The sequence below is a fragment of the Salmo salar genome, chromosome 16, assembly GCF_965601325.2.
Source record: "Salmo salar chromosome 16, fSalSal1, whole genome shotgun sequence".
NCBI classification, from domain to species: Eukaryota; Metazoa; Chordata; class Actinopteri; order Salmoniformes; family Salmonidae; genus Salmo; species Salmo salar.
In genome coordinates this window covers 15,999,083-16,024,754 of record NC_138306.1, presented here as the reverse complement: position 1 = coordinate 16,024,754, position 25,672 = coordinate 15,999,083, and the positions used below count along the sequence as shown (strand labels likewise).

At 42.0% G+C, this 25,672-nt stretch overlaps 1 protein-coding gene across 1 annotated transcript in view; it reads left to right on the top strand.

Moving 5' to 3' along the window:
- The first annotated feature begins 7,246 nt into the window (after positions 1 to 7,246).
- Positions 7,247 to 25,672, top strand: part of tmtc2b (transmembrane O-mannosyltransferase targeting cadherins 2b) — a 175,660-nt gene continuing 157,234 nt past the window's right edge. The window contains exon 1 of the mRNA XM_014147934.3: positions 7,247 to 7,670. Coding sequence (XP_014003409.1) covers positions 7,588 to 7,670 — 83 coding nt within the window. The 5' untranslated portion in view covers positions 7,247 to 7,587. The remainder of the gene's footprint in view (positions 7,671 to 25,672) is intronic.

Genomic DNA, 25,672 nt, shown 5'->3' with positions numbered 1-25,672 from the left:
ATGCTCTCAATGGTGCAGCTGTAGAACTTTTTGAGGATCTGAGGGCCCATGCCAGATCTTTTCAGCCTCCTGAAGGGGAAGAGGCGTTGTTGTGCCCTCTTCATGACTGTGTTGGTGGGTTTGGACCATGATGGCTCCTTAGTGATGTGGACACCGAGGAACTTGCAGCTCTCGACCGTCTCCCCTACAGCCCCGTCGATGTGAATGGGGGCATGCTTGGCCCTCCATTTCCTGTAGTCCACGATCAGCTCCGGAGGGAGAGGTTGTTGTCCTGGCACTGCCAGGTCTCTGACCTCCCTATAGGCTGTCTCATCGTTGTCGCTGATCAGGCCTACCACTGTCGTGTCGTCGTCAAACTTCATGATGGTGTTGGAGTCGTGTGCGGCCACGAATGTGAATGCGTTTTATAGTTTATATGCTTAGAATACCAGTAGAAGTACATGTACTGAATGATATTGTGAAACATATAGAAGATAACAGCCAGACAGTAAATAATGATATGGATTTGAAACAAGTTTTGTATTTGCACAGGCAAAAAAATAAAATAATAATTTCTATTGTCCATTATCACTAGCTTTGACTTAATAGCATTCCTTTAATAGGCAACTCAACCGCCTGGTAGATCATATTTTTCAAGAGTTCTTATAATAGTAAAAGAACAACATATTAGTAATTTAATCATTCTTAAATTATGTTTTAGAGGTCAACAACATTTTACAACTTTAATTTCCCATTTTATACATAATTAGTTCAAGAAAAAGTGTGTTAAATTATGTTCGGTTTTGCTCATGTTCACTTCCTTGTTTTCAACCATCTTTGAATGGGGTGTTTAAACAAATATGTGAGTCCGATAATGAAACCCTGCTCATCCTCTTACTAAATAGCATTGGTTGAGATGATAAAAGGTGCCAAACAAAATTCACATGTTTAATTTCATTTAAAATTGGTCGTCAACCGCCCGGTTTTCTGAATTTAGACCTTAAACAGACAGTGCAAGGTACAGACACAGTATTTGAGCATATGCGTGTAAAGATACCTGAGGAAATCTACACAAACACAGATATAAGACGATGAATCCAGCACAATGACGATCTTAGATATTTATGACGACACATATGCCATGCCCAGAACAAGAGATGGCGTTAAATATTCAGGTGTCAACACACACCCTCTGGAGTTGCTGCGTTGTGTCTGGGGCTGTGTGTGTTCTCCTACTGGCTGGGATCATAGGCCTGTGTGTCCACTGTAAGTTTAGTATGTTTTCCCTGAAATATTCTTAATCATCAGTGACGTAATCATTGATTAACTTTTCGACTGTTCCCTTAGTCACACTGGTCAAAACCCACTGGGCACACACTGATTGAATCAACGTTGTTTCCACGTCATTTCAATGAAATGTTGTTGAACCAATGTGGAATAGATGTTGAATTTGCGTCTGTGCCCAGTTGGAATTCTTGTGCAAAGAGAGACCAGATACAGACCAGCTACAACATGACTAAAGAGAGACACCAGCTGCAGACCACTTATAGCACCCTGACTACTGAGAGAGACCAGCTACAGATTCGTTATAGACACCTGACTGAAGAGAGAGAGACCAGCTACAGAGGGAGACAGAAAGGCTGAACAAGAAGCTCAAAGATGAGTCAACTAATGAGTTTATCAGAAGTGCTTTCTCTATGCCAAGTTTTCTTCTGGTTACTTTATTCGATGTGAGTGGCATCAATCAATGTAACTAAAATAAGGACATGAACAACTTCTAGGGAGACCTTGTCAAGAAGGATGGAGTGTTGAATTCAATTTTTACTTCCTCTCCTGTCTGCTTAAACCTGGGAGGAAAGCAGACAGGATTGTCTAGGGAGCGAAGCACACCTTGTGATCATAAACAACCGAAAGGAACAGGTGAGAGAAAGAGAGCGAGAGTGGGTGAGGGGGCAGAGAGGCTATGTACGAACAATGTTTTTTCTGTGCCAAAATAACAGATATTTATTAATTGCTTATACGGAGTGAAAACAATCTAGACTGGTCTGACTGACTCAATTGCCTGGAAATGGGTGGATGGCACATCACTGACCACAACGTAAGACATGAAGAGTTCTGTGTCACTAAGAAATCCCTGAATAGAGTAGTAGGATCTCAGAGAGTGGACCATTTTGAATCTACAGTATGTGTTGTTTCTACTGCAGATATTGGCAGGATGCACAGCCTAATAAAATGTTTTGCCAGAATTTCTGGGAACCCCATTTTTCTTTGGCGCCAAATTTCCGTTGACCACAAATCTCATGATGCAACTTTAAAATCTGTAAATTTCAATTCATTTTATTTTCATATCTCTTATCAAGTTATCCTTCCCAAAAGCATGTGTATATTGTTCCATATAATAATATGTACTCTTAATTTTAAAAAATCTATACATATTTTGGTGTCCCCACTGCAATTCCCCCATTAAGGGTCGAGACACCAACTTCTCTAGCCTAATAGCTGGAAAGGAACAGAGCAAGACTGTGTGGAGTTTGTATACCGTTGAGAAGAAAATTACAATCTGTTGTCTGAAGAGCCTAACACTGTAAGATCATATTTTATAACTTAAAAGCTTAATACTGTAAGATCATATTTTATAACTTAGCTAGACATGTTGGCAATAGAATAAGATTTCAAACGATGCCCACCTGACCCAGATTACAATGTATAATGGAACGGTTTTGGATGGCAAAGCTAGGAGAGGCTGTTTCATAAAAGGGCATTTAAATGACTTAGTTTGGAGAGGTGTGTGGCCACTTGAAGACACCAGTTAGACACCCTTGTAATCGTTTTTCTTATCTTGAACCTACTCTAAAATGTCAATGAATATTCTTGTTATGCTGTATTAACGTATCCAGAGTATTTTCAGATTTTGTTATTGATTAAAATGCTTTGAAAAGTACAATAAGTTAACAATGCACATAAAATCAACAGTGTAATGTTTGGATTCAGTCTTGTTTTAAGTGAACTGTTGTGTCCTCACCTTTAGTCTGATAATTTCCCCTTAATCTCCGAAGTGTTCTCTTTCAATGGCTACCATGGTGATGCATATGCTTTTTATAGTTTTACATTTCAATTTAGCCCAATTTTCAAAGGACCTCTCTGTCCTATCAATATTACCCTTCTAATCTTTTGTCTGAAGACTGTTATTTGGTGGATTGGTACTCTGAACTACACCCACTCTCAGTACAATGCTGATTCCAATGCTTCCACAGTGCCAGCCACCTACTACCATACCATGTTCAAAAGGCACTTAAATATTGTGTCTTGCCCATTCCCCCTCTCGCCCCCTCCCCCACAATCCATGTCTCAATTGTCTCAAAACCTTCTTTAACCTGTCTCCTCCCCTTCATCTACAGTGCTTTAAGTGGATTTAACAAGTGCCATCAATAAGGGATTGTAGCTTTTACCTGGATTCACCAGGTCAGTCGATCATGGGAAGAGTAGGTGTTCTTAATGTTTGTATACTCAGTGTATTGCCACACTATGATGGTTGAAATAATACTGGGAAATTATGAAAATGACATTTTTGTGTAAGAGCTGTTTGAACATTTTGTCTGAAAATGTTGCCTGTTTTGATGGGACAGAGTTTTGACCTGCCTGGTGATTTCCCAAATTAGTTAATAGACCAATAAGAAAGAGTTCTAAACCTCTCTGCCAATAACAGTTAATTTTAAGTTTTCCACTCCCCACTCAGACTACTCCCAGACAGTCATAGCTAAATTCTTGCTTGAGTAATTGCTCGTTGCTAAGAAGACAATTTAAGTTGAAAACAATCACAGTAAAGTACTTAATTGTTACCCAGAAATGATTTTATATTTAGATAAAAATGGCTGGATTGGACCTTTAACTATACTGCCTCCACTATTATAATGCAGAAAAACATTGCCTGATCCCAGACATTTACAAGCAGATGGGTTAAATGCACATAAAAACACTGGGTCAGTCGCTCCGATCAGTTTAATTAATTCTTGAAATCTATTACATCATCATGTCCTGCTGTTCAGTGAATGGCCACATTGATGCCTTCCTCGACAGACTGGGGTCCCTCTATTGAAATACCATTGCATCAATATGCAGTGGACCATACTGGCCTCTTTGTCTATGGAGTATACTTTGGAGAACACTATGGAGCACAAAGATTGATTTAGTTCTCATCTGTTCCCCTGCTTCCTCACATTCTCCTTTATAGTGTGCAATCTCAAAATACTCAAATGGTTATATTCCAATAGTGGATGTTGAAAACACTTGCTTTAGTGTAAAACATTTGCTACAGTTGGAAGCATGACTGTGCTGCTTTGCTTCAGTGTTCAGACTCTGTGTAACTGAGTGTACTCAGTGTTGCTCTTCTTGCTGGGTGAGCCCTCTACTGGACGTTTTGAAAGGCCAATGGAAACACTCGTAGTAGCCTGCAATGGCCACAAGTCAAGAAAAAATAAATACAACCCTCCTGGTTTAATTCATACTAAAGTAATGGACCTACTATAAATGTGTAATAACCATGTTATACATTATGGATAGTAATAGGGCATATACATATCAGGCCTACGTCCCCTAGAAATCACAGTTTTCCCCAACTGTTCATATTCCTTTCTGGCATACATTTGTTTCACACCATAAGTTTTAGTCAATGTTATTTAAAACAAATAATAAACTCTCCCTTAATTACCTCTTTAATCATTGTTAGTTGTTAAGTTCTCTACTGAGGCTTCTTAAAATATTGTTAATTACTTTTTTATTGGATTGTCTTTTCTGCCTCAGGTTTATTGCAAAGTGGAGTGTTTTGACTCTGAAGGCAGGCACCCATGGAATATTTACTACAGGGTTAACATGTTGTAATGCTCTAGAGCAGACTACTGTATTTTCACATGATCGTTTCTGACATATAATCCTTAGTCTCTTATAAATACTAACTAGTTCAATATACAATTGAAGTCGGAAGTTTACATACACCTTAGCCAAATACATTTAAACTCAGTTTTCACAATTCCAGACATTTAATCCTAGTAAAAATACCCTGTCTTAAGTCATTTAGGATCACACCTTTATTTTAAGAATGAGAAAAGTCAGAATAATAGTAGAGAGAATGATTTATTTAAGCTTTTATTACTTTCATCAGATTCCCAGTGGGTCAGAAGTTTACATACACTCAATTAGTATTTGGTAGCATTCCATTTAAATTGTTTAACTTGGGTCAAACGTTTCGAGTAGCCTTCCACAAGCTTCCCACAATAAGTGGGGTGAATTTTGGCCCATTCCTCCTGACAGAGCTGGTGTAAATGAGTCAGGTTTGTAGGCCTCCTTGCTCGCACACGCTTTTTCAGTTCTGCCCACAAATTTTCTATAGGATTGAGGTCAGGGCTTTGTGATGGCCATTCCAATACCTTGACTTTGTTGTCCTTAAGCCATTTTGCCACAACTTTGGAAGTATGCTTGGGGTCATTGTCCATTTGGAAGACCCATTTGCGACCAAGCTTTAACTTCCTGGCTGATGTCTTGAGATGTTGCTTCAATATAACCACATAATTTTCTTTCTCATGATGCCATCTATTTTGTGAAGTGCACCAGTCCCTCCTGCAGCAAAGCACCCCCACAACATGATGCTGCCATCCCCGTGCTTCACGGTTGAGATGGTGTTCTTCGGCTTGTAAGCCTCTCCCTTTTTCCACCAAACATAACGATGGTCATTATGGTCAAACAGTTCTATTTTTGTTTCATCAGACCAGAGGACATTTCTCCAAAAAATATGATCTTTGTCCCCATGTGCAGTTGCAAACCGTAGTCTGGCTTTTGTATGGTGGTTTTGGAGCAGTGGCTTCTTCCTTGCTGAGCGGCCTTTGTTGTTTGTTGTTGTTCTGGGATTGAGTTGCACTTTTTGCACCAAAGTATGTTCATCTCTAGGAGACAGAACGCGTCTCCTTCCTGATCAGTATGACAGCTGCGTGGTCCCATGGTGTTTATACTTGCGTACTATTGTTTGTACAGATAAACGTGGTACCTTCAGGCATTTGGAAATTGCTCCCAAGGATGAACCAGACTTGTGGAGGTCTACAATTTTTTTCTGAGGTCTTGTCTGATTTCTTTTGATTTTCCCATGATGTTAAGCAAAGAGACACTGAGTTTGAAGGTAGGCCTTGAAATACATCCACAGGTACACCTCCAATTGACTGAAATTACGTCAAATAGCCTATCAGAAGCTTCTAAAGCCATGACATAATTTTCTGGATTTTTCCAAGCTGTTTAAAGGCACAGTCAACTTACTGTATGTAAACTTCTGACCCACTGGAATTGTGATACAGTGAATTATAAGTGAAATAATCTGTCTGTAAACAATAGTTGGAAAAATTACTTGTGTCATGCACAAAGTAGATGTCCTAACCGACTTGCCAAAACTATAGTTTGTTAACAAGAAATGTGTGGAGTGCTTGAAAAACAAGTTTTAATGACTCCAACCTAAGTGTATGTAAACTTCCGACATCAACTGTATATCTAAAAATCTAGTTTTGGTTGATTCGTAATTATGTTATGACTGACATTATGCCATTTCAGATTGTATAATCCAATAATCAACAGAGATTTGAAGCCTAAATAAATAATATTTTGTATCATTTTGGGCCAGTAGTTCTATTGAATTAGGTTACGTTTTATATGTATATATAAAATTGGTTGCAGCAGAGCACAGATCAAACCTAGTGTTTTGTATGCCTGGAGGGTGAAGCCCTATAGCCCAGGGTTTCCCAAACTCGGTCCTGGGGCACCCCCTGGGTGCACGTTTTGTTTTTTGCTCTAGCACTACACAGCTGATTCAAATAACCTACTCATCATACATTATTTTAATCAGCTGTGTAGTGCTAGGACAAAAAAGCAAAATGTGCACCCCAGGACTGAGTTTGGGAAACCCTGCTATAGCCTACTGCTCGGATTAAATCCAGATTATGGCACTATGCTGTATAGGCCTATACAAAGAGCTCTCCCAAGGGTGAGAATTGGAAAACACTGGTGAGACTGGTATCACTGCTCCACCGAGATTGACATATTCACACTCATAAGGGGCTATATACCGTAATTATGGCTAGATTACCTATAGAAAGGCAATGGGGATACAGCAGTTGGCAATAAAGAGGTGTCCCATCATGCAGTCTAGCTCTAATCCTCAAATCATCAGCATCATTTTCTTCTATTCACTGCGAGGAGGAGGGACATCGCACATGCGCAGAATATCCTTTATCCACACGCGGCTCAATCACGACGTTTATCCACGGGACCACTATGAATCACACGAGCAGTCTTGTAGGAAAGGCGTGCAGATGCAGTCAGAGACACTGTAAATGCTGGCTGTTTGCTCTATTTCGTGTAGGATCATAGCTGTCCTCCTCTAGCTCAAAATGGGTTAGAGGGAGGATGCCTGCCTGGATTATCCACTTTCAACACTTTGCGAGGATGTGGAATTGGAATATCTGTTTTTGCAGAGGCATCTTGACAAAGACGGAGAGAGATAATAGAGATAGTATTTGAAATATATCTCCACTGTTCTTCTTCGTTTTCTTTCCTTGTTTATTTTTTTGAGAAATGATTGCAGAATTCGTGTGCAGCGCCGTGGCTTTGGTCCTCTATGTCAACACTCTGGGCGCCGATTTCTGCTACGATGACAGGTACATGAATGAATGACATTGCTGTGCTGCCCGTAGGCCTACTGTCAAAGAACACCGTGGTTTTTAATAGCGGCAGAGAATTGCTTGGCATAGTAAAATATGTCTGAACATCTCTAGACAACATTTTGCGGTAGCGTACGGAATGGCGGGCAGAGGGAGGGTGACTTCTGTCAGTTCTCTCTGTTGGCTGCACGGTCTCGGTAAACAGCAGGCACTCGCTTGCCAGTACAGTGTCACTGCATAAAGTTTGAGTCCTGAGAGGATCCAATGATACATAGTTGCAGGCGAGATGAACCCGAACGCTACAAAAATGATTAGGGGAGTAATTTGATACATTGTAACTCCATAATGCCATGCTATTTTGCATGAGGCAGCACCATGTACATAGCACCGCATTAAAAGCATTTTCATGGCCAAGTCTCGTCTTAAACAGCGATACTATGTATGACACAGTCATATTTGTTAGGGGCTGTACCGTCCACATAAACGGGTGAATAATCTTTTCTGAATATCATCATTCTAACAGACAATAGTGAATGATGATCCCAAACGAATGAAATAAAACAACTCTGTTTGAAATAGGCGATAGGACTGAAATCAAATAAGACCAGTGCGCTTCATTAGGCAGGCTAAAACATATTGATACGTTTTAATGTGGTTCATTCTCCATTAAAAAAAGGAACGGTCTAAAAAGTGGAAAGGCGTTCAGTGCAGTCTGCCGCCGGCTGTTGTACCTCCAGATAAATAATATTTCTCCCGGGCCGGATAATTTATTGTGCCAAACAGATTTAAGTACCTGTAAGGGCTGAAGATCTTAACACAACACCTTCCCAGTTTTATTTGACCAACGGCTGCTATACTTTTGGACAGTTAAACATAATGGCCTCAGTATAATAGCTTGGTTGATTGATTTAACGAGTGATAGTGTAGTGCAAATCACACTATATTACATTTCAATATTTTATAACTGGTTTGATACGTGCAGAATTGGAGGGTGGTCTCAGGGCAATTTGTATTATTCAGTACGTAAATCTGTGACACTCCATTTAGAATGATATGTTACATTCGGTTACATTATGAAGGGAATAGAGGTTGTAAAATATCATGCGATTTAGAGGACATACACTGAGTGCACAAAACATTAAGAACACCTGCTCTTTCCATGAGATACTGTAGACTGACCAGGTAAATCCAGGTGAAGCTATGGTCCCTTATTGATGTCACTTGTTCAATGACTTCAATCAGCGTAGATGAAGGGGAGGAGACGGTTTAAAGAAGGATTTTTAATAGGGATGCACCGATATTACTTTTTTGGCCGATACTGATATCCAATATTTTCCTTGACAAAAAAAAACTGATACTGATAACCGATATTTAACATTTTAGCAGCCTTTTAAGCATTCTAGTACAGTTAACTAGTTGAAACAAAGTGTCATATGTTCATTTGTTCAGTTCGGAACAGATTGTTTAGTAACTTGTAAATGAGAAAAATGACACCTCGGTGAATGTATTTTATTCCACAACAGATATTCATGACACAAATATTTTATCTGCCCCGCATTACAAAGATGGTTAAGTTGTTGGTGGCTCTTCTTACTATCCAATCTTGACTGTATGAAGAAACTTAAAAATGATTTGAAAGAAATATAGGTTGAAACTAAAATTCAGTTTATCATTTTAGCTATAACTGCTTGAAAAAAGTACTGTCTCTAGGCTGTCATAAACCGCTATAAATGGCACAACTTCAACTTTTCAAATGTGCTCAACTGACTTCACTAGTGAAATGAGAGCAAATTTACAACACATCATCTCATCTTTCATTTATGAAATTTAAAAAATCAACAAAAAAACACAACTGCTTTGTTTTAAATGAAATGAAAGTCTTGACCTATACCAGCCATGAATGAACAACAGAAAAGCCATTGGGCTTAGTACATTTTTCCCCAGTGACTCTAGATGGCTGTGTTACAATATGACTGCCCATTTACAATTTTAACATTTGGGGGAGGTTTTTCTTTACGAAGAGGACCTGCTCGGCTTTGTCACGAGAGTCTGTTTCTTTTTTTCGTCTCCAATGTGTGAAGCTGCTCTGAAAAGCCGCTCACTGTCCACACTACTACGGGGAGCACCAAGATACTTGCACGCAGCTTTAGCTAAGGAAGGGAAACGGTGCTTGTTACTTCTCCAGTATCCAAGTTCATCTTCATTCCTAGGAATAGTAGGTTCTGTCAGGTATGCAAGTATCTGCAAATAATGGGAAGGGGGGGTTAGTACATTTAATGCAACATATTGCATTCCAAAGGATCATTAGGCATAGATCAACAATGGCAAATGTTGGCCGATGTAGTAACAGAAAATGAAAATACAACGCGTCTCTCTCTCTCTCTCTCTCTCTCTCTCTCACAGAGATACATACACACACTGACCAAAAAGTTATTTTGTTGGCGTTTATGTATGTCCCCATTACCAGTAAAACATAATCAAAACCTATATCTTTCATTTACTTGCTGTGCTGTTTCCTTGTTCATTTGTTCAGTCCTTTCATTCTCAACCAGGATTTCATCGTACATGTCAAGCAGTGAAATTTCAGCTCTGTCTGTCCGTGGCCTCTTCTGTCGTGGGTCCCCTTCCTCGTTGCGCACTGTCACTGTGTCCGTTTCCATATTGTCCACCTGTGTTTGTAACATTTCACATAAACCCTGTTTTTGTCTGCATCGAAGTAGCGGTCCTTGTACCTAGCATCGAGCATGGTGGCAACACAGTAAAGAGGCTCAGAGAGAATGCCACCGAATCGCTTGTTCACAGCGTCTAGTAGAGTACTTATGCAAGTTTTAACCCCACGGTCTGTGTTGGCAGTTTTGTTGAACAGTCATTTCAATGCCGTGACAGAGGGTATCACGTCTGCTGTAGACGCAGTTGAAGGGCTTATTTCTCCAGTCAGTTGTTCGAATGGAGCTAGGAGTGTGTTCATGTTTTCAATGAGCGTCCACTGGTTTGTACTGATTGTTGCAGGTAACTCATAGTCAGCTGCGTACACGCCAAGCACGCATTTTTGTTCCAGCAGGCTCTCCATCATGTAAAAAGTACTGTTCCATCTGGTGGAAACGTCTTGCTTAAGCCTTTTAATTTTCACTCCAAGCTGCTCCTGTATTGCTTGCAGGCGGCTGTATGCTAGCTGTGAGTGTTTAAAATGACCCACTATCTTCCTACCTGTTGCCACTGTGTCAGATATGCTGCATTGGGCCAAAACACCTTCGTTCACAGCCAGTTGCAGCATGTGTGCCATGCATAGCAAACTGGCGACTCCGCATTCTTCCAAAGCCTTTGTCATGTTACGTGCATTATCACGTAGCACAGAGTGTACTTTGTTCTTGGAGATTTTCCAAGTTTCAAACATGTTCTCAAATGCCATTTAAGTGGCAGCAGCGCTATGAGAACCAGCACATTCTTGAGCATGCAATATGGCTTTCCTCAGTACGAAATCCTTGTTAACCCACTGTGCTGTCAGACTCAGCATGCTCATGAGGCTGACATCACTGGTCCTAATGTCAGTTTGTGAAGCGAATAGCAGTGCATTAAATGTACTGCAACATAGCAAGTAGCTTGTGGATGTGCGATTCAACAATACTGTGTAACTCCGGTAGGGCAACATCTGAAAAATAGCGCCTACTTGGTAGTGTGTACCGGGGCTCGAGGAGAGCCAACATCATCCACAACAGAGAACGGTTGATTGTCAAGGGCAATGAATTCCATTATCTTGGCGTTAATGGATTTTGGCTTTGAGTAGTCTCGCTGACATTTTCTTACTTTTTCAAATGACTGCTGGACTTGAACTTGTTTAGTTGTTGGAAGTGTGCGTTGGAAGTTTTCTGCTTTTGTTCTAAGTAGTCACTGAACGTCTGGGGGTGATGCACTTTCAGATGAGTAATTAGGTCTGTGGTATTGAAAGATTTCACTTTCTCCCCTCCTCGGGAAATAATAGCAGCACAAAAGTTGCATATGGCCTTTTTGTTATCTTCCTTTGAAACTTCAAAATAGATCCACATCGCAGACATTGTGGGCTTAGGAATGCTGTGTTGCACGTGCGATGCTGTATTTTTCGTGGCGTCGTTATGTCACCTATCTACGTTATATAGGTACGCACATCGGCTTTGTACATTGGCGTTAAACTAGACATCGGGCCGATGTCGATGTTGGCATTTTTGGCTAATATCGGCCTATTCCGATATTCTCACCGAAATATCGTGCATCCCTAATTTTTAAGCCTTGAGACAATTGAGACATGGATTGTGTATATGTGCCATTTAGAGGGTCAATGGACAAGACAAAAGATTTAAGTGCCCTTGAATGGGGTATGGTAGTAGGTGCCAGGTGCACCGGTTTGTGTCAAGAATTGCAACGCTACTGGGTTTTTCACGCTCAACAGTTTCCTTTGTGTTTCAAAAATGGTCCACCGGCCAAAGGATATCCAGCCAACTTGACACAACTGTGGGAAGCGTTGGCGTCAACATGGGCCAGCATCCCTGTGGAACGCTTTCGACACCTTGTAGAGTCCATTCCCCAACGAATTGAGGTTGTTCTGAAGGCAAAAGGGAGGGGTGAAACTCTATATTAGGAAGGTGTTCCTAATGTTTTCTATATTCAGTGTATAGTGTCATATGTCAATCTCTGTTGTCTATACCTTTTAGCTACATGTAGGCCAAGTTGTGCACTTAACAACCCATGTTGTTAAATAGCAAGGAAAATAGCAAGGAATCAAATACAGATATTTAATTACAATGTTTAGTAAATCCTCCTCTTGAAATTCAGAAAGCAAATTTGTACACTAGCTGAGAAACCTCAAGTCAAGTGCCTTGACTTAACCCAGCTAATGAGTTTAAATCCAGTGTGGCACTGTGTCGAGCATAGCCAGGAGCACCGAGGGTGGCTGAGAACACTACCTGAGGATTTCTCATCGATCTGGTCCTGGAGTCTTGCTGCTCAGGAATACGTAATTATACTGCTCTCGTTACATTTAGTTGTGTTCTTGAGAAAATAAATCCTACGTGAAATTGAGTGCTCTGCTTGCTTTAATTAATGTAGGGTTTGCTGAGTCTCATCTCTATAGGACAACCCTGTTCAAAGATCACTGGTTTTACGGGTTGATTTAAGTCACCTTCCACTTACCAGTTGTTGTACATTGTAACTCATCATGGTCAAAGTTAAGAACACCTTAACTACATGTTTTGTGTGATGTGTTTGCTAGCCTAGCACCAAACAACCCTTTTATATGACGGAATTTAGGGGCCTCAAGGCTTTCCACTGTCAATGCTCTCAGCACCACCACCACCTCCCTGCACAAACAACCTAGCCTTGAAGAGGCGTCCATTATGTGGTGCCAGAATCACCCTGGAAGTTGGTTCTCCATCTGGCCATGGTCATCATTATCACACAGAGCCTTGACAGCTGGACTAGAACATAGTGAGTCATATGTATAGTTCATATCTCAGCCTATTACTATAATCCTGTATGACCCTGCAGAAAAGAAATGGTCTGTACTCTGCAGTGTTGTGTATTCATGGATGCCATGAATACACCTTTATTTAACTAGGCAAGCCAGTTAAGAACAAATTCTTATTTACAATGATGGCCTAACCCGGCCAATCCCAGACTTCGCTGGGCCAATTGTGCACCGCCCTATGGGACTCCCAACCACAGCCAGATGTGATACAGCCAGGATTCGAACCAGGGACTGTAGTGACACCTCTTGCACTGAGATGCAGCGCTTAAGACCGCTGCGCCACTTGGGAGCCAAAACATACAGCTAAATGTTTTTTTATATATAATTTTTTTTGTTTGTGTATAAAGTATTTGCCAACATAACAAAAAAATATATATAATTTCAATGGCGTTGTTATCATTGCAATAGTAACACATTATATCCTTCATGTCAGAAACATGGGTCGTGTTCAAAAAGTTAAATAAGTATTCTGCAAGGTTTTTCCAAAAATCGACCACATTCATAGAACAAGAACAAGAGTCAGATTTTCACCTTTTTTTCTCTGCAGAAAACGCAGATATCATCAATATCAACCAATGCCTAAAACAATTACATGGATATATCTTATGTAGAATCTTAATATACAAAATATTTGTAAGGCATCAACCAAGCTTTTTTTCCAGACAATGTCAGGAAGCATTTTCCAGAAAATGTTTCCTCTAGGTTTCTTCAGCTCATTCTCCAGGAACGTTATATTTTACTTGTTCTCGCTCACAACTGTGAGAAGCTGACGGACAGTTTCTGAGTATTTATCAATCTTCTTTGATGTTTCTTTGTTAGCTCACTCTATGGTGGAGACTTTGGAGAACGTGGTGTCTTGTTTAGTAGTCAGGGTCTGGATTACAGAGAGAAGTTCCGACATGGAAATGTCCTCTTTCACTTTTTTTCTCTGGTGGAATTTTAATTGGGGTCTGAGGTAAAGAGGTTGCAAGGATCTCATCCTGGTCCATCTTGTTCTTTCTCTTGCTTGAGCTCATGGCATCTTGTGTATCCATGCTGCTCTGGCTCTCGTCGTAGCTAGCTAGCATGCCCGTCATCTTCTGTGAGGCTTGGATATTCCGTCTTTTGTAGTCTTTCTGTCATGTACTTCCCATTCAAATTGACAAAAATTAACTCTAAACTTGCCAAATGTTGCCAAAACAACTTATAGTTAGTTTCTTGCTACAATGATATCCCATATTAGACTGTTAACCACCTAACCCTCAAAGTTGCTTGGACAAGCGAGAAAACACTCCCTTTCACAGCGACGCCATCTTGGCCCTATATTTAGCTAGATGTAGTAAGCTAATGTTAACTAGCTGGCACATCATTGCCCATGAAAGGAAGTTAGGCTAGTGAGCAAGCATTTAAGCCAGGTATCCTAGGATAACAAAAACTAAAAGTGTGTACTGTATGTCAAGAGTGATAGACCGTTTCGGGCAACATGAAAGAGAGGAGAATGCATTGGCGTTTCTCTACAGGTAGGGTGAGTCAACATGTTTTTCTACTTGCACGCACACACACCCACACAAATCAGTACCATGGACAGCCACATCATATTTATCTCACGTTAATTGAACAAAATTGTTTTGGTATCTTTTAGTTGTCACTGAATTAGACTAAGCAGAGGTGAGGTGATGAAGTTGAAATGGTGCTGGAATAGTGGAGGCAGCTCCTGTTTTCATTCCGACTTGCGGTAACTCTCCGTGGTTCTAAATCAATAGTTGTTTAGTGGTGTGAAAATGTTGGAACATTAACTTGCTTGACCATGCTGTAGGTCATGTAACTGTCTGTTACATGCAATATGCTTCGTGGACTTGTCCGGTTTTGTGATGGAACAAATGTGTGGTTGAATTTATTCTGCCACTGTGTCTTCTTATTGTCTCAGCCTTTCGGCCTATGTATCACATCCGCAAGGCATATGAACTAACACAATTATTACAACACGTAGGTTGTAATATGGATTTTCTTTTTCCTGGCTTCTCCAGTGATTTTACCTACGCACCTCTACTGGCACTCTGCAGGTTGTGTCAACCTGGTTAAGGCATTAGCTGCAGCGTCAGCGTTACTGTTGGTGATTGGATTTAAGTTGCAAAAACATCCGTGATTTTGTTTCGAATGGTTCTGAACTGAATCAATGGTTGATGTGGAGGATAGGAGAAGGAAAATAAAGCTGTTCTCCTGGGTCACCCTTGAGAATTGATCAAGCTGAATGTCTTTGTAGAAAGACAGCCACAGAGCTGAATCTTTTCAGAAAGCCTAGACCTACACTCTGTTTTCTAAAATAATGTTCACAATTTCGTGATGAAATGAGTGCTTTGATCTCAAAGTATCCTTCATGGTACATAAGAGTTACGGTAGCACTATACTGGATGGTTTGTTTATCTCTTGTCATGGTTGGACTATTCATTTCCCTGCTCTACTTCATCAATGCTGCACTGCACTCGACTCTGATTGTGATATTGTTAGAATGGGGATATGAAAGTGTGAAAGACAGCGTTATTGAGGACAGAGCCTCCCTGAACATTGCTGTGACCTGACAGCGGCTTGGTCAGGGAGGGGATGCAGTCAAAGCATGTAGCACTGCAGTCTGATGATGTGGGGTGGCACTTGGTGGCCAGAGCGCTAAATGTTTCAGGTCAATGACACACTAGATTAGTCACTCTAAAGTTCACCAGTTGGGGGGAGACAGTGGAATGCCAAAATTACTAAATCAAATCAAAGTTTATTTGTCACGTGCGCCGAATACAACAGGTATTACAGTGAGATGCTTACTTACAGGCCCTAACCACCAGTGCAATTTTTAAGTAAAAAATAGGTATTAGGTGAACAATAGATAAGTAAGGAAATAAAAAACAACAGCAAAAAGACAGTGAATAATAACAGTAGTGAGGCTATATACAGGCACCGGTTAGTCGAGTTAATTGAGGTAGTATGTAGGTATGGTTAAAGTGACTATGCATATATGATAAACGGAGAGTAGCAGTAGCGTAAAAGAGGGGTTGGCGGGCGGTGGGTGGCGGGACACAATGCAGATAGTCCAGGTAGCCAATCTGCGGGGGCACTGGTTAGTCAGGCCAATTGAGGTAGTATGTACATTAATGTATAGTTAAAGTGACTATGCATATATGGTAAACAGAGAGTAGCAGCAGTGTAAAGAGGGGTTGGGGGGATGCAAATAGTCCAGGTAGCCATTTGATTACCTGTTCAGGAGTTTTATGGCTTGGGGGTAAAAACTGTTGAGAAGCCTTTTTGTCCTAGACTTGGCACTCCGGTACCGCTTGCCATGCGGTAGTAGAGAGAACAGTCTATGACTGGGGTGGCTGGAGTCTTTGACAATTCTTAGGGCCTTCCTCTGACACCGCCTGGTGTAGAGGTCCTGGATGGCAGGAAGCTTGGCCCCGGTGATGTACTGGGCCGTACGCACTACCCTCTGTAGGGCCTTGCGGTCGGAGGCTGAGCAGTTGCCGTACCAGGCAGTGATGCAGCCAGTCAGGATGCTCTCGATGTTGCAGCTGTAGAACCTTTTGAGGATCTGAGGACCCATGCCAAATATTTTTAGTTTCCTTAGGGGAAATAGGCTTTGTCGTGGCCTCTTTATGACTGTCTTGGCGTGTTTCAACCATGATAGATTGTTGGTGACGTGGACACCAAGGAACTTGAAGCTCTCAACCTGCTCCACTACAGCCCCGTCGATGAGAATGAGGGCGTGCTCTGTCCTCCTTTTCCTGTAGTCCACTATCATCTCCTAGACTCAGCATTTGGGAATTGACCTGTTTGCGTCTGACTCAGATTGTACATTTTGTCTGTATGATGAAATGGGGATATGTGGAAAATAGTGAGAATAATATTTTCACCGATATAAAGCACTGCTTAGAGGTAGGATGAATATTTTATTTCCAACATGAGTTATTACTTAGTGTTTGGAATGGATTATGGCCCTTAGTTCTTTCCTGCCTGTCTGCCAGTAATCTGTTGTTCATAAATAGCCTTGACATTATGTATTTTCTCACGGATCACATTAAGGAGTGGCAGAGTGGCTCAAACTATAATGAATCACTTGGTTTGATGACACATGCCTCTAAGTAGCTTTCTGTTCACTAACACCCTCAGCCCCGTATAATGTGCCCAGAGTGCTGTGTGTGTCTGTGTGTGCGTGCGAAATCGTCATCACTGACAAAACATCCCACGTGCCTACCAGGATAAAGGAAATGCAGACAATAAATATGTAGTCCTTCACACGTCTTAGGCACTGCTTCTTTATTCTTTCCTGCCTGTGCTGAGGGCCTGAACGTATCTGGCTTGTCTGTCTGTGTGAGGCTGACTGCCCTGTAAATAGCCCTGGCTGGCCTGGTCCTGGTTGGGTTTCGGTGGTACTGCTGTCTGAGCTGGCTTTGCTCCGCTTTGCTCCGGCTCTGGCTGTAATGTCCACCCAGTGGAATAGGATGGGCCAGCCGACTCCAGTCCGGGCCCAGCACTGTGGTAATGTAGCGAGCCCAAGGGCGTCAACCCAACAGTCTGAGCATCTCTCCCACAGTCTCTCCCAGTGCCCTGTAATTAGTGGAAGCCTCCAGAGTGGCATGGAGGCACGGACGGCAGACTCTCAACAGGCGTGCAAAGCCTCCCGCTCTAATCTTCCATCGGCTGCAGCCAGATGGTCATGTTTTTGCGAAGCATTGAGGGTTTTTCTCGCCTGTGCTCTTGGGTTTGAGGTGGAGTCAAGAGCAACATGTTCAGTGCAGCCAGGATGGAGACGTCAGTGTTTTTCAGACTGAATGATGAAGCAATCTAGGAGGTCTGTGTGAGAGGGGTCCTTTGCTATTGTTCACACATTGACGTTTGTTCTTTTTTGTTGTTGATGTGCCTTGGGATTGATTTGAACGTCATTGAGACTGAAGAGTTTTGATGTGTTCTCTTATTTCAATGGTTTACCATACAATACATACAATCCTTCCCCGCTTTTCTGGCCTGTCACTGAAACAGCCTAAATCAGGGATGCATTTTCAAGTGAAGCAATCATTTCCACTTATTGAGTCATGCAGTTATTGTTCTCTCTTTGCGAATGCTTGGAAGTTGGCTTCTATTGTGATCAGACAGACAATTTCTCATCTACCTATAGCCCAACAAGATCAGCACATTTCTAGCCACAGATATATGGCTTGACTTCCTTTCATAACTATATTTTCCAGCAGATAAAGAGCTCAAATTGTAAATGTTATTTTCACAAATGTGACATAGACATAGCTTTCAGTATTTGTTGCTAAAAATACTGTTAATGAGAGGTGTCAGTACGTTGTGCATTGCTTCGGTTTTGCATAAACCCACAGAATTACTTGAATGGGAAACCATTGGGAAACCATTGACCTGATAGGATGCACATTTTTCCATCGAAATTTCCATCGAAATTAACAATCGTATCGTATCAAATTTGGACAAATGTGCTCAATATTCCAAGTTTTAACAATAGATGGTGTTGTCGATGCAGGGCACAGCACATAATCAGGAAGTGAGTAGGAAGTGAGGGACGGATTGGGGCTACATGTTACGCAGCAGCAACAACTCTGGGGGATATTTTACTCCCCTTTCCTTCTGGGTCACTGCCTCACTCAGTGACTGTCAACACTATTGCTATTTAACCCCATCTGCGGCGCGGTGTGTGATGGCAGCTCCCACTGGGTGATCTGTGTGTCGGCTGGTGTGACCCTGCCGTGCTGAGGTGAACTTTCTCAGTCATTATCCCGCTGAGCTCTCACTGTCTGAGCACTGCTTCAGGTGATCAAACCTGGATTTGGGATTTTTTTTAAATCATGGGAATTTGTGGAGAGTAATAACCTATCCAAAAGGTTATCTACTGTGGGGTAACATACTATGTATTTTTTAACATCACTTCAAAGTGATAAATCCGCTGTAATACATCACTATAGGTTGATTCAAAACGGTAGTGTAAAATGTCAAGCGCAAGTCAATTAACTTTTGATTTACATTCCTTATCGATAGCATTTAACATGATGAACGTGTTGCGGAGATGCCACCAGATAGCCATAACCGCCGTTGTCCAGATGGTGTCTAGACTTAATACAGGGGACTTAAGATAGGGGACATCCATCCATCGGGTTTTACCCTCTCTCCATGGGAGAAATTGGATAGGCCTGGCCCATCCTGCTGCTGTAGTAGGGGAGTAAATTGCCTCTGTGATTGCCTGGGCAGATGATTGTCATGTGTGAGGTGCAGTTGGAATAGGGTGATTGTGGGTTGGCCTGATCAGTCACTGCCCACCGGTTCATGAAAGACCCTGTGCACAGACAGACAGCCTCACAGTCAGTCCTCCCAAATGAAGCAGCCCTGGATGCTTTAATCGTCCCACTGGAACCCACAGAGATGAGGAACGGGTCATAAGTAGTTGTCGGCTTTGTGGTGGACAGCATTAAAGATGAACTTGAACCACGCTACACAAGACTTTAATCAGCGCCCTCTTTGCCTTTTCACAATCTCTTTGTTGACTATTTAATTAAAAGCCAACAGATTATCTCTCCAAATGTATCATGTGGTGCGCCTACCACCCCTCTTGACACACACACACACATACACACACACACACACACACACACACACACACACACACACGTTTATACACACCCACACGGAAACTAATCATAATCACCTTAGACGTACATATAACGTCAGATTGAATTATCCAGCATTAAAATCCTTCACATTGGCAGCAGTGCATTGTGAAACATTTTACAGCGCAACAAAATAATGCGACGTACTGTAAGTACTTAAGCTGCCAGAAGAAGACTTGAAGCTTGTCTGGGCAAAAATCATGTTTTTTGGAAAAAGCTGCTTGGTCAAAGACTAAAACCCTTGCAGCAACGCGATACTGCGCTCTCCACAATGGCTGAAGGGAGGCCCCCCTCTGTAAAGGTTTGGTGTAGTGTTTCCTCCCATCATTAGACATGGGTTTTAAATCATTTGATTTCATGTGGGTGAGTCGGTAATGGGTCTAGACAAGGCCTTGGATTCAGAGGGCCAATGTTGGCTGATGGATCTAATGCCGTTTCCAGGCCCGGGTTGCTGAGCTCTCTTCATATTAATGGGATTAACAAGGGTTTTGGATGAGAGGGCGACTGTAAGCAGAGAACCCAATCCATTAGAAACAAGAACTCCCTTGTTGCCAGTATCAAACAAGGATGCTATAGTTCATCGGTGGCCTTGTTTTCCCGTAATATGGGACATTGGCGCGTTGTGATAAGACTATTGACAGCCTGGCCCGGGCCTTTGTGCATTGTGCATGGACTGTGTGCATTGTGAAGGGACTCTCACTATTCTCCCTGGACCCATCGAAGGTCCTTATTTGTCGCAGATGGGCGAATTAAGACCCTGCTTGTGTCGGATGTTGTTTTGGGCAGATAATGAAATAAGACCTCACTGTTGTGGCACCTTTGTGGGCCAACTTGTCAGAACCAATCAGGTCCGCTCTTTGTGGGTGTACGTGCCTGGGTTAATGTAGCCTACTCAATGGGAGGGAGAACTCCGTTGTTTTGTTGTGTCCACTCAGCAGTGGGTGGCATGGCTGTGGGATGGAAGGATGTCGGAAGAGCTGGGAAAGAACAAACTAAAGTGACCTGTGATAAAAGTGTAGTATTGTATCCAGTGCTGTAAAATACAAGTGTTGGATTTCTTTGAGGTTCTATTATTATTATGGTCAAAGGGGTTTCAAATATGATTACAGCATCCTGTTTTTGGAGAGTGAGTCAGATGTAGGACACGAGGACCTGCGGGTAGATCCATTTAGCTACTGTACTGTTGGCGAACAGGCAATCCTCTCAGGTCGACCCCCAGAGAGACGTGACAGGCCTACTGCTACTGTCCTCACTGCTGAGGTCATTTTGATGCCACAGATGGGTTTGTTACAGCAGAAAGAGAAAAAGATTAGGCCATGGTGTGTTGGAAGTCAAAAAGTATTTTGATGGTGATTTGTGGGTAGGCTGTGTGGGAGGTGCCTGCACTGAGGACCAGCATACTAGTCCCAGTGATGGCCCTGCCCAGTACAGTACTTTATGTCTTCCAGGTCTGTGTGATGGAGAACCCATCTCAGGTTGTCACGGACTGTCTCTAATTGCTACTGTAAAAGCATGAGTCCTCCCAGCATACCTTTGAATTCACCTCACTCTGCGTCGTCAGACAACCTTTGGGACATCGGCACATATTAACCTCCAGATGGTACTGTCTTTACTGTATACCGTTTCTCTTAAGTGGGACCCCCAGCATTTCATCAAATTGCTACATTGAGAGAGGGGAAGAGTTGAATCCACTCCAGCACTGTAATCTAAGCTTTCTGAGCTTTTCACCAAGTGGTTGTGTGGGATATGAAAGAATGAAACCAGAGCTGTTGCAATGTTAAGTCATCGTTAGTGGAGCTGGGGCTAACTTCATCCTAGCTTTTTTTCCCTGAGCTCAGTCTAACCCAGGCTGGCTGTTATTTTAATGTCTGCTGAGCAGTGAGGGTTTTGTCAACCCTATTTCTGTTTTGGCCATAACTGTTTTTTTTGTGTGTTGGACAGTTGCATTCAAATGACATTATTTGCACAACAAGTAACCACTATGGTAATAAAGTTTAATGTGTAATAGATTTTATTCTAATTCCAGAGGAAGACAAGCCAACTCTCTCCCTCTCTCTCTCGCTCTCTCTCTCTCTCTCTCCTATCTCTCTCGCTCACCATCAAACTTATTTATTTTTAAACAGCAAATTCTTCATGAAGACTGCACCAGTGAATCAGCGATAGACAGTGTCAGTCCACCCACTGTTTGAAACGTGAACACATTTGATTCCCATCGTTTATTTTGGCTGTGTATTGACCCTCAGGATCGCAAACCATATTATTGACATACTGTATATGTTGACATACTGTATATGTTTTTTTCCCCCTCTAGTGATCCAGCCAAGTGAGGTCTTCCTCTCCGGCGTGAGGAGGATACACATGGCGAGTGACAGAGGTTTATTTTAGGTCGGTGAGGAAGTTTGGGGTTCTGAGAGAGTGTGTGCAAATGATTTTCTTTTACTTCTTGGCCTCTGAGGTTTGAGAAGCTGTAGTGGTGTGCTGTCAGCTCATCTTCCTAAATGTGCTCTCAAGAAAAATAAAGAAGTATTTAATCTGGAGGAGAGAACGAGAACATGAACTGATCTCTGATCTGTTGGCTCATGCTGCTGAGAAGACCTTGGGCTATCTGTTCTCAGTCTGTACAGAAGAGCACGAGTCCTGACCATGAACTCCTGCAGCCTAAGGACTAGACTTAAAGGACTTTTACCTGAGGAGCTGTTAGAGATGTCATCACCACATCAGAGGCTTTGAAAGGGTATTCTTTAGGCATCGGCACCACCTCCATATTTAGCTTAGTCAATTCAGCCACACTAAAATCATCAGCCTGTCTAATAAGGAGCAGTTTAAGTCAATCCATCCTAGTATTGATTGGTGTTTTAAGCTCTGATTTGCTTCAGGGTGAGTGACTGCTGATAAAGCCTGGCGTCTTCTTGCAGCCATTCACATCTGAGTGGGAACTCTTTGCAACAAATTGTCACTCATCAGGGCTTATTTGGACCCACATTACAGGATTGGTAATGTGGTGCGCTTGTCACTCTCTCTGATTGATGTGTCTGCGTCCTGAATGGCAGCTAGCTAGCACAGCCTGTTAATCCTCAGGTTGGTGTATTGTGTGCTCACTGGACCCAGGCTGTTTATTTGAACAGAATAGATTGACAACATTATCTGTGATCTCCTTCAGGAACGCTCCTCAGCTATTGTCATTTGCCATAGAGGCATTAAAGATTGACATGATGGGGGTTGATTTCTGTTGATGAATACAAGTGTGGGTCGTAGGTCGGCACTGAGTCACAGATGTCTGGTCTTCATTGGAATTCTTTTTTCTATTTTCATTCAACCCCAGTTTGACAATAAAGGGTTTTAGTGTCTCTTGCCTGCAATGTCACAGCGGTATGCTTTTATGCGTTATATATACACCCTGGGCCTGGATTCCGTCTCAAAATGGCTTGTGCACTTAGCCTGCATATTGATGAATGGTGCCGCAAAGCCCATTTTTTTTGGGCTAGCACAAGGAAATGAAAATGCACTAAAATGACTCTTTCATATCTTCATAACGTGTGATCCATAGCATGTGGGGCCTGCTGACACGCAGAGATTTGAGGTGTGTCTGGAGACGTGGGGTATCTCACCCGCCGGGTGCTGTATTGGGAAGGGCGTCTGGGAGTGAAACCTTGGGAGTGATTGATACTGGGTGTCATGAGAAACAGATGTGTTTGTGTGCTCCATGAGCCTTTAATTGTGTGGTAATTACTCGACATGAACAAAGATGGGGGTCTCTGGTAATCAGAAGCCTTGGGAAAGAATACTGCCAGGTTATATTTCCATTTCTCAGGATGCAGTGTGGTAACACATGGCAGCTGTGTCTGATCGACGAGTCTTGCGGTGAGAAGAGTTGTAAGATGTCTGTTGGACAAGGGCAACCCAAAGAAGTCATTTCAAAAAGACAATCCGGTGACCTTATGTGTTTCAAGTTTTAGTTGTTTCATTTGGATGTCCTGCTGCCCGAAGTGACCGCAAGCTGTGCTCCCAGAGCGCTTGTTCTTGTCAAACGCGAGCAGAAACTGAACACTAGGAGACATCTCGTCTGAAAGTGCCTAAACTACACGTTAGACATTTTCCCTCCAAAATCAAACAGAAGAATCCATGGTTGTTGTGCATTTTTGTTACTCTGCACAACATTTGGGATTTATGAAAATCTTGAAAGTTTCAAAGTTTATTCGCCATGTGCACAGGATAGAACAGGTGTAAAACAGTACAGAGAAATTCTTACCTTGAGCTCTTTCCCAACAATGCAGTAATAATAACAGATAATAATACAAATTAGAATAAAACAGAAATACGATGTGAGTTAAAGAAACACAAGACTGCGTTCGGAAAGTATTCAGACCCCTTGATGTTTTCGGCATTTTGTTAGATTACAGCCTTATTCTAAAATGGATTAAATCATTTTCCCCCCTCATCAAACTACACACAATACCCCATAAAGACAAAGCAAAAAACGGGTTTTTAGATTTTTTGCACATTTATAATTTAAAAAAAACTGAAATATCACATTTAAATAAGTATTCAGACCCTTTACTCAGTACTTTGTTGAAGCACCTTCGGCAGAGATTACAGAGGAGGAGTTTCTCCCATTCTTCTCTGCAGATCCTCTCAAGCTCTGTCAGGTTGGATGGGAAGCGTCGCTGCACAGCTATTTTCAGATCTCTCCAGAGATGTTCGATCAGGGCAAATAGTTCAATCTTGGTTTCATCAGACCAGAGAATCTTGTTCCTCCATGGTATGAGAGTCTTTAGGTGCCTTTTGGTAAACTCCAAGCATGCTGTCATGTGCCTTTTACTGAGGAGTGGATTCCATCTGGCCACTCTACCATGAAGGCTGGATTGGTGGAGTGCTGCAGAGAGGGTTGTCCTTCTGAAAGGTTCTGTCATCTACACAGAGGAACTCTTGAGCTCTGTCTGAGTGACCATCAGGTTCTTTGTCACCTCCCTGACAAAGGCCCTTCTCCCCTAAATTGCTTAGTTTGGCTGGGTGGCCAGCTCTAGGAAAAGTCTTTGTGGTTCCAAACTTCTTCCATTTCAGATTGTTGGAGGCCACTGTGTTCTTGTGGACCTGCAATGCTGCAGAAATGTTTTGGTACCCTTCCCAAGATCTGTGCCTCGACACAATCCTGTCTCGGAGCTCTACGGACAATTCCTTCTACCTCATGGTTTGGTTTTTGCTCTGACATGCACTGTCAACTGTGGGACCTTATATAGACAGGTATGTGCCTATCCAAATCATGTCCAATTAATTACATTTACCACAGGTGGACTCCAATCAAGTTGTAGAAACATCTCAAGGATGATCAATGGAGAATATGAGTTCAATTTCGAGTCTCATAGCAAAGGGTCTAAATACTTATGTAAATAAGGTATTTCTGTGTTTTATTTTTTAGAAATGTTCAAAAATGCCTAAAAACCTGTTTTCGCTTTGTCATTATGGTGTATTGTGTGTAGATTGCCAAGTTTTTTACATAAAAAAAAAAAGTAATCCATTTTAGAATAAGGTTGTAACTTAACAAAATGTTGAAAAAGTCAAGGGGTCTGATTACTTTCCGAAGGCACTGTATATACATGTCAGTGCCTGTACCTTATTCAATGTACAGGGGTACTGGAGTGGTTGAGGTGGGTTTATACATTAAAAGTGGAAAGTGACATACAGTACTAGCAGGAATATATAAATACTTATGGTGATATACTAATGGTAATACATTATACTGTACACCTAAACAGGAGTGATAGCCTTCATGTATGTCCTGGATGACTGGGAGCTCGCCCCCAATGATGCACTGGGCCATCTGCACCAACCTCTGTAGGGCCTTCCAGTCGTGTTTGGTAAAG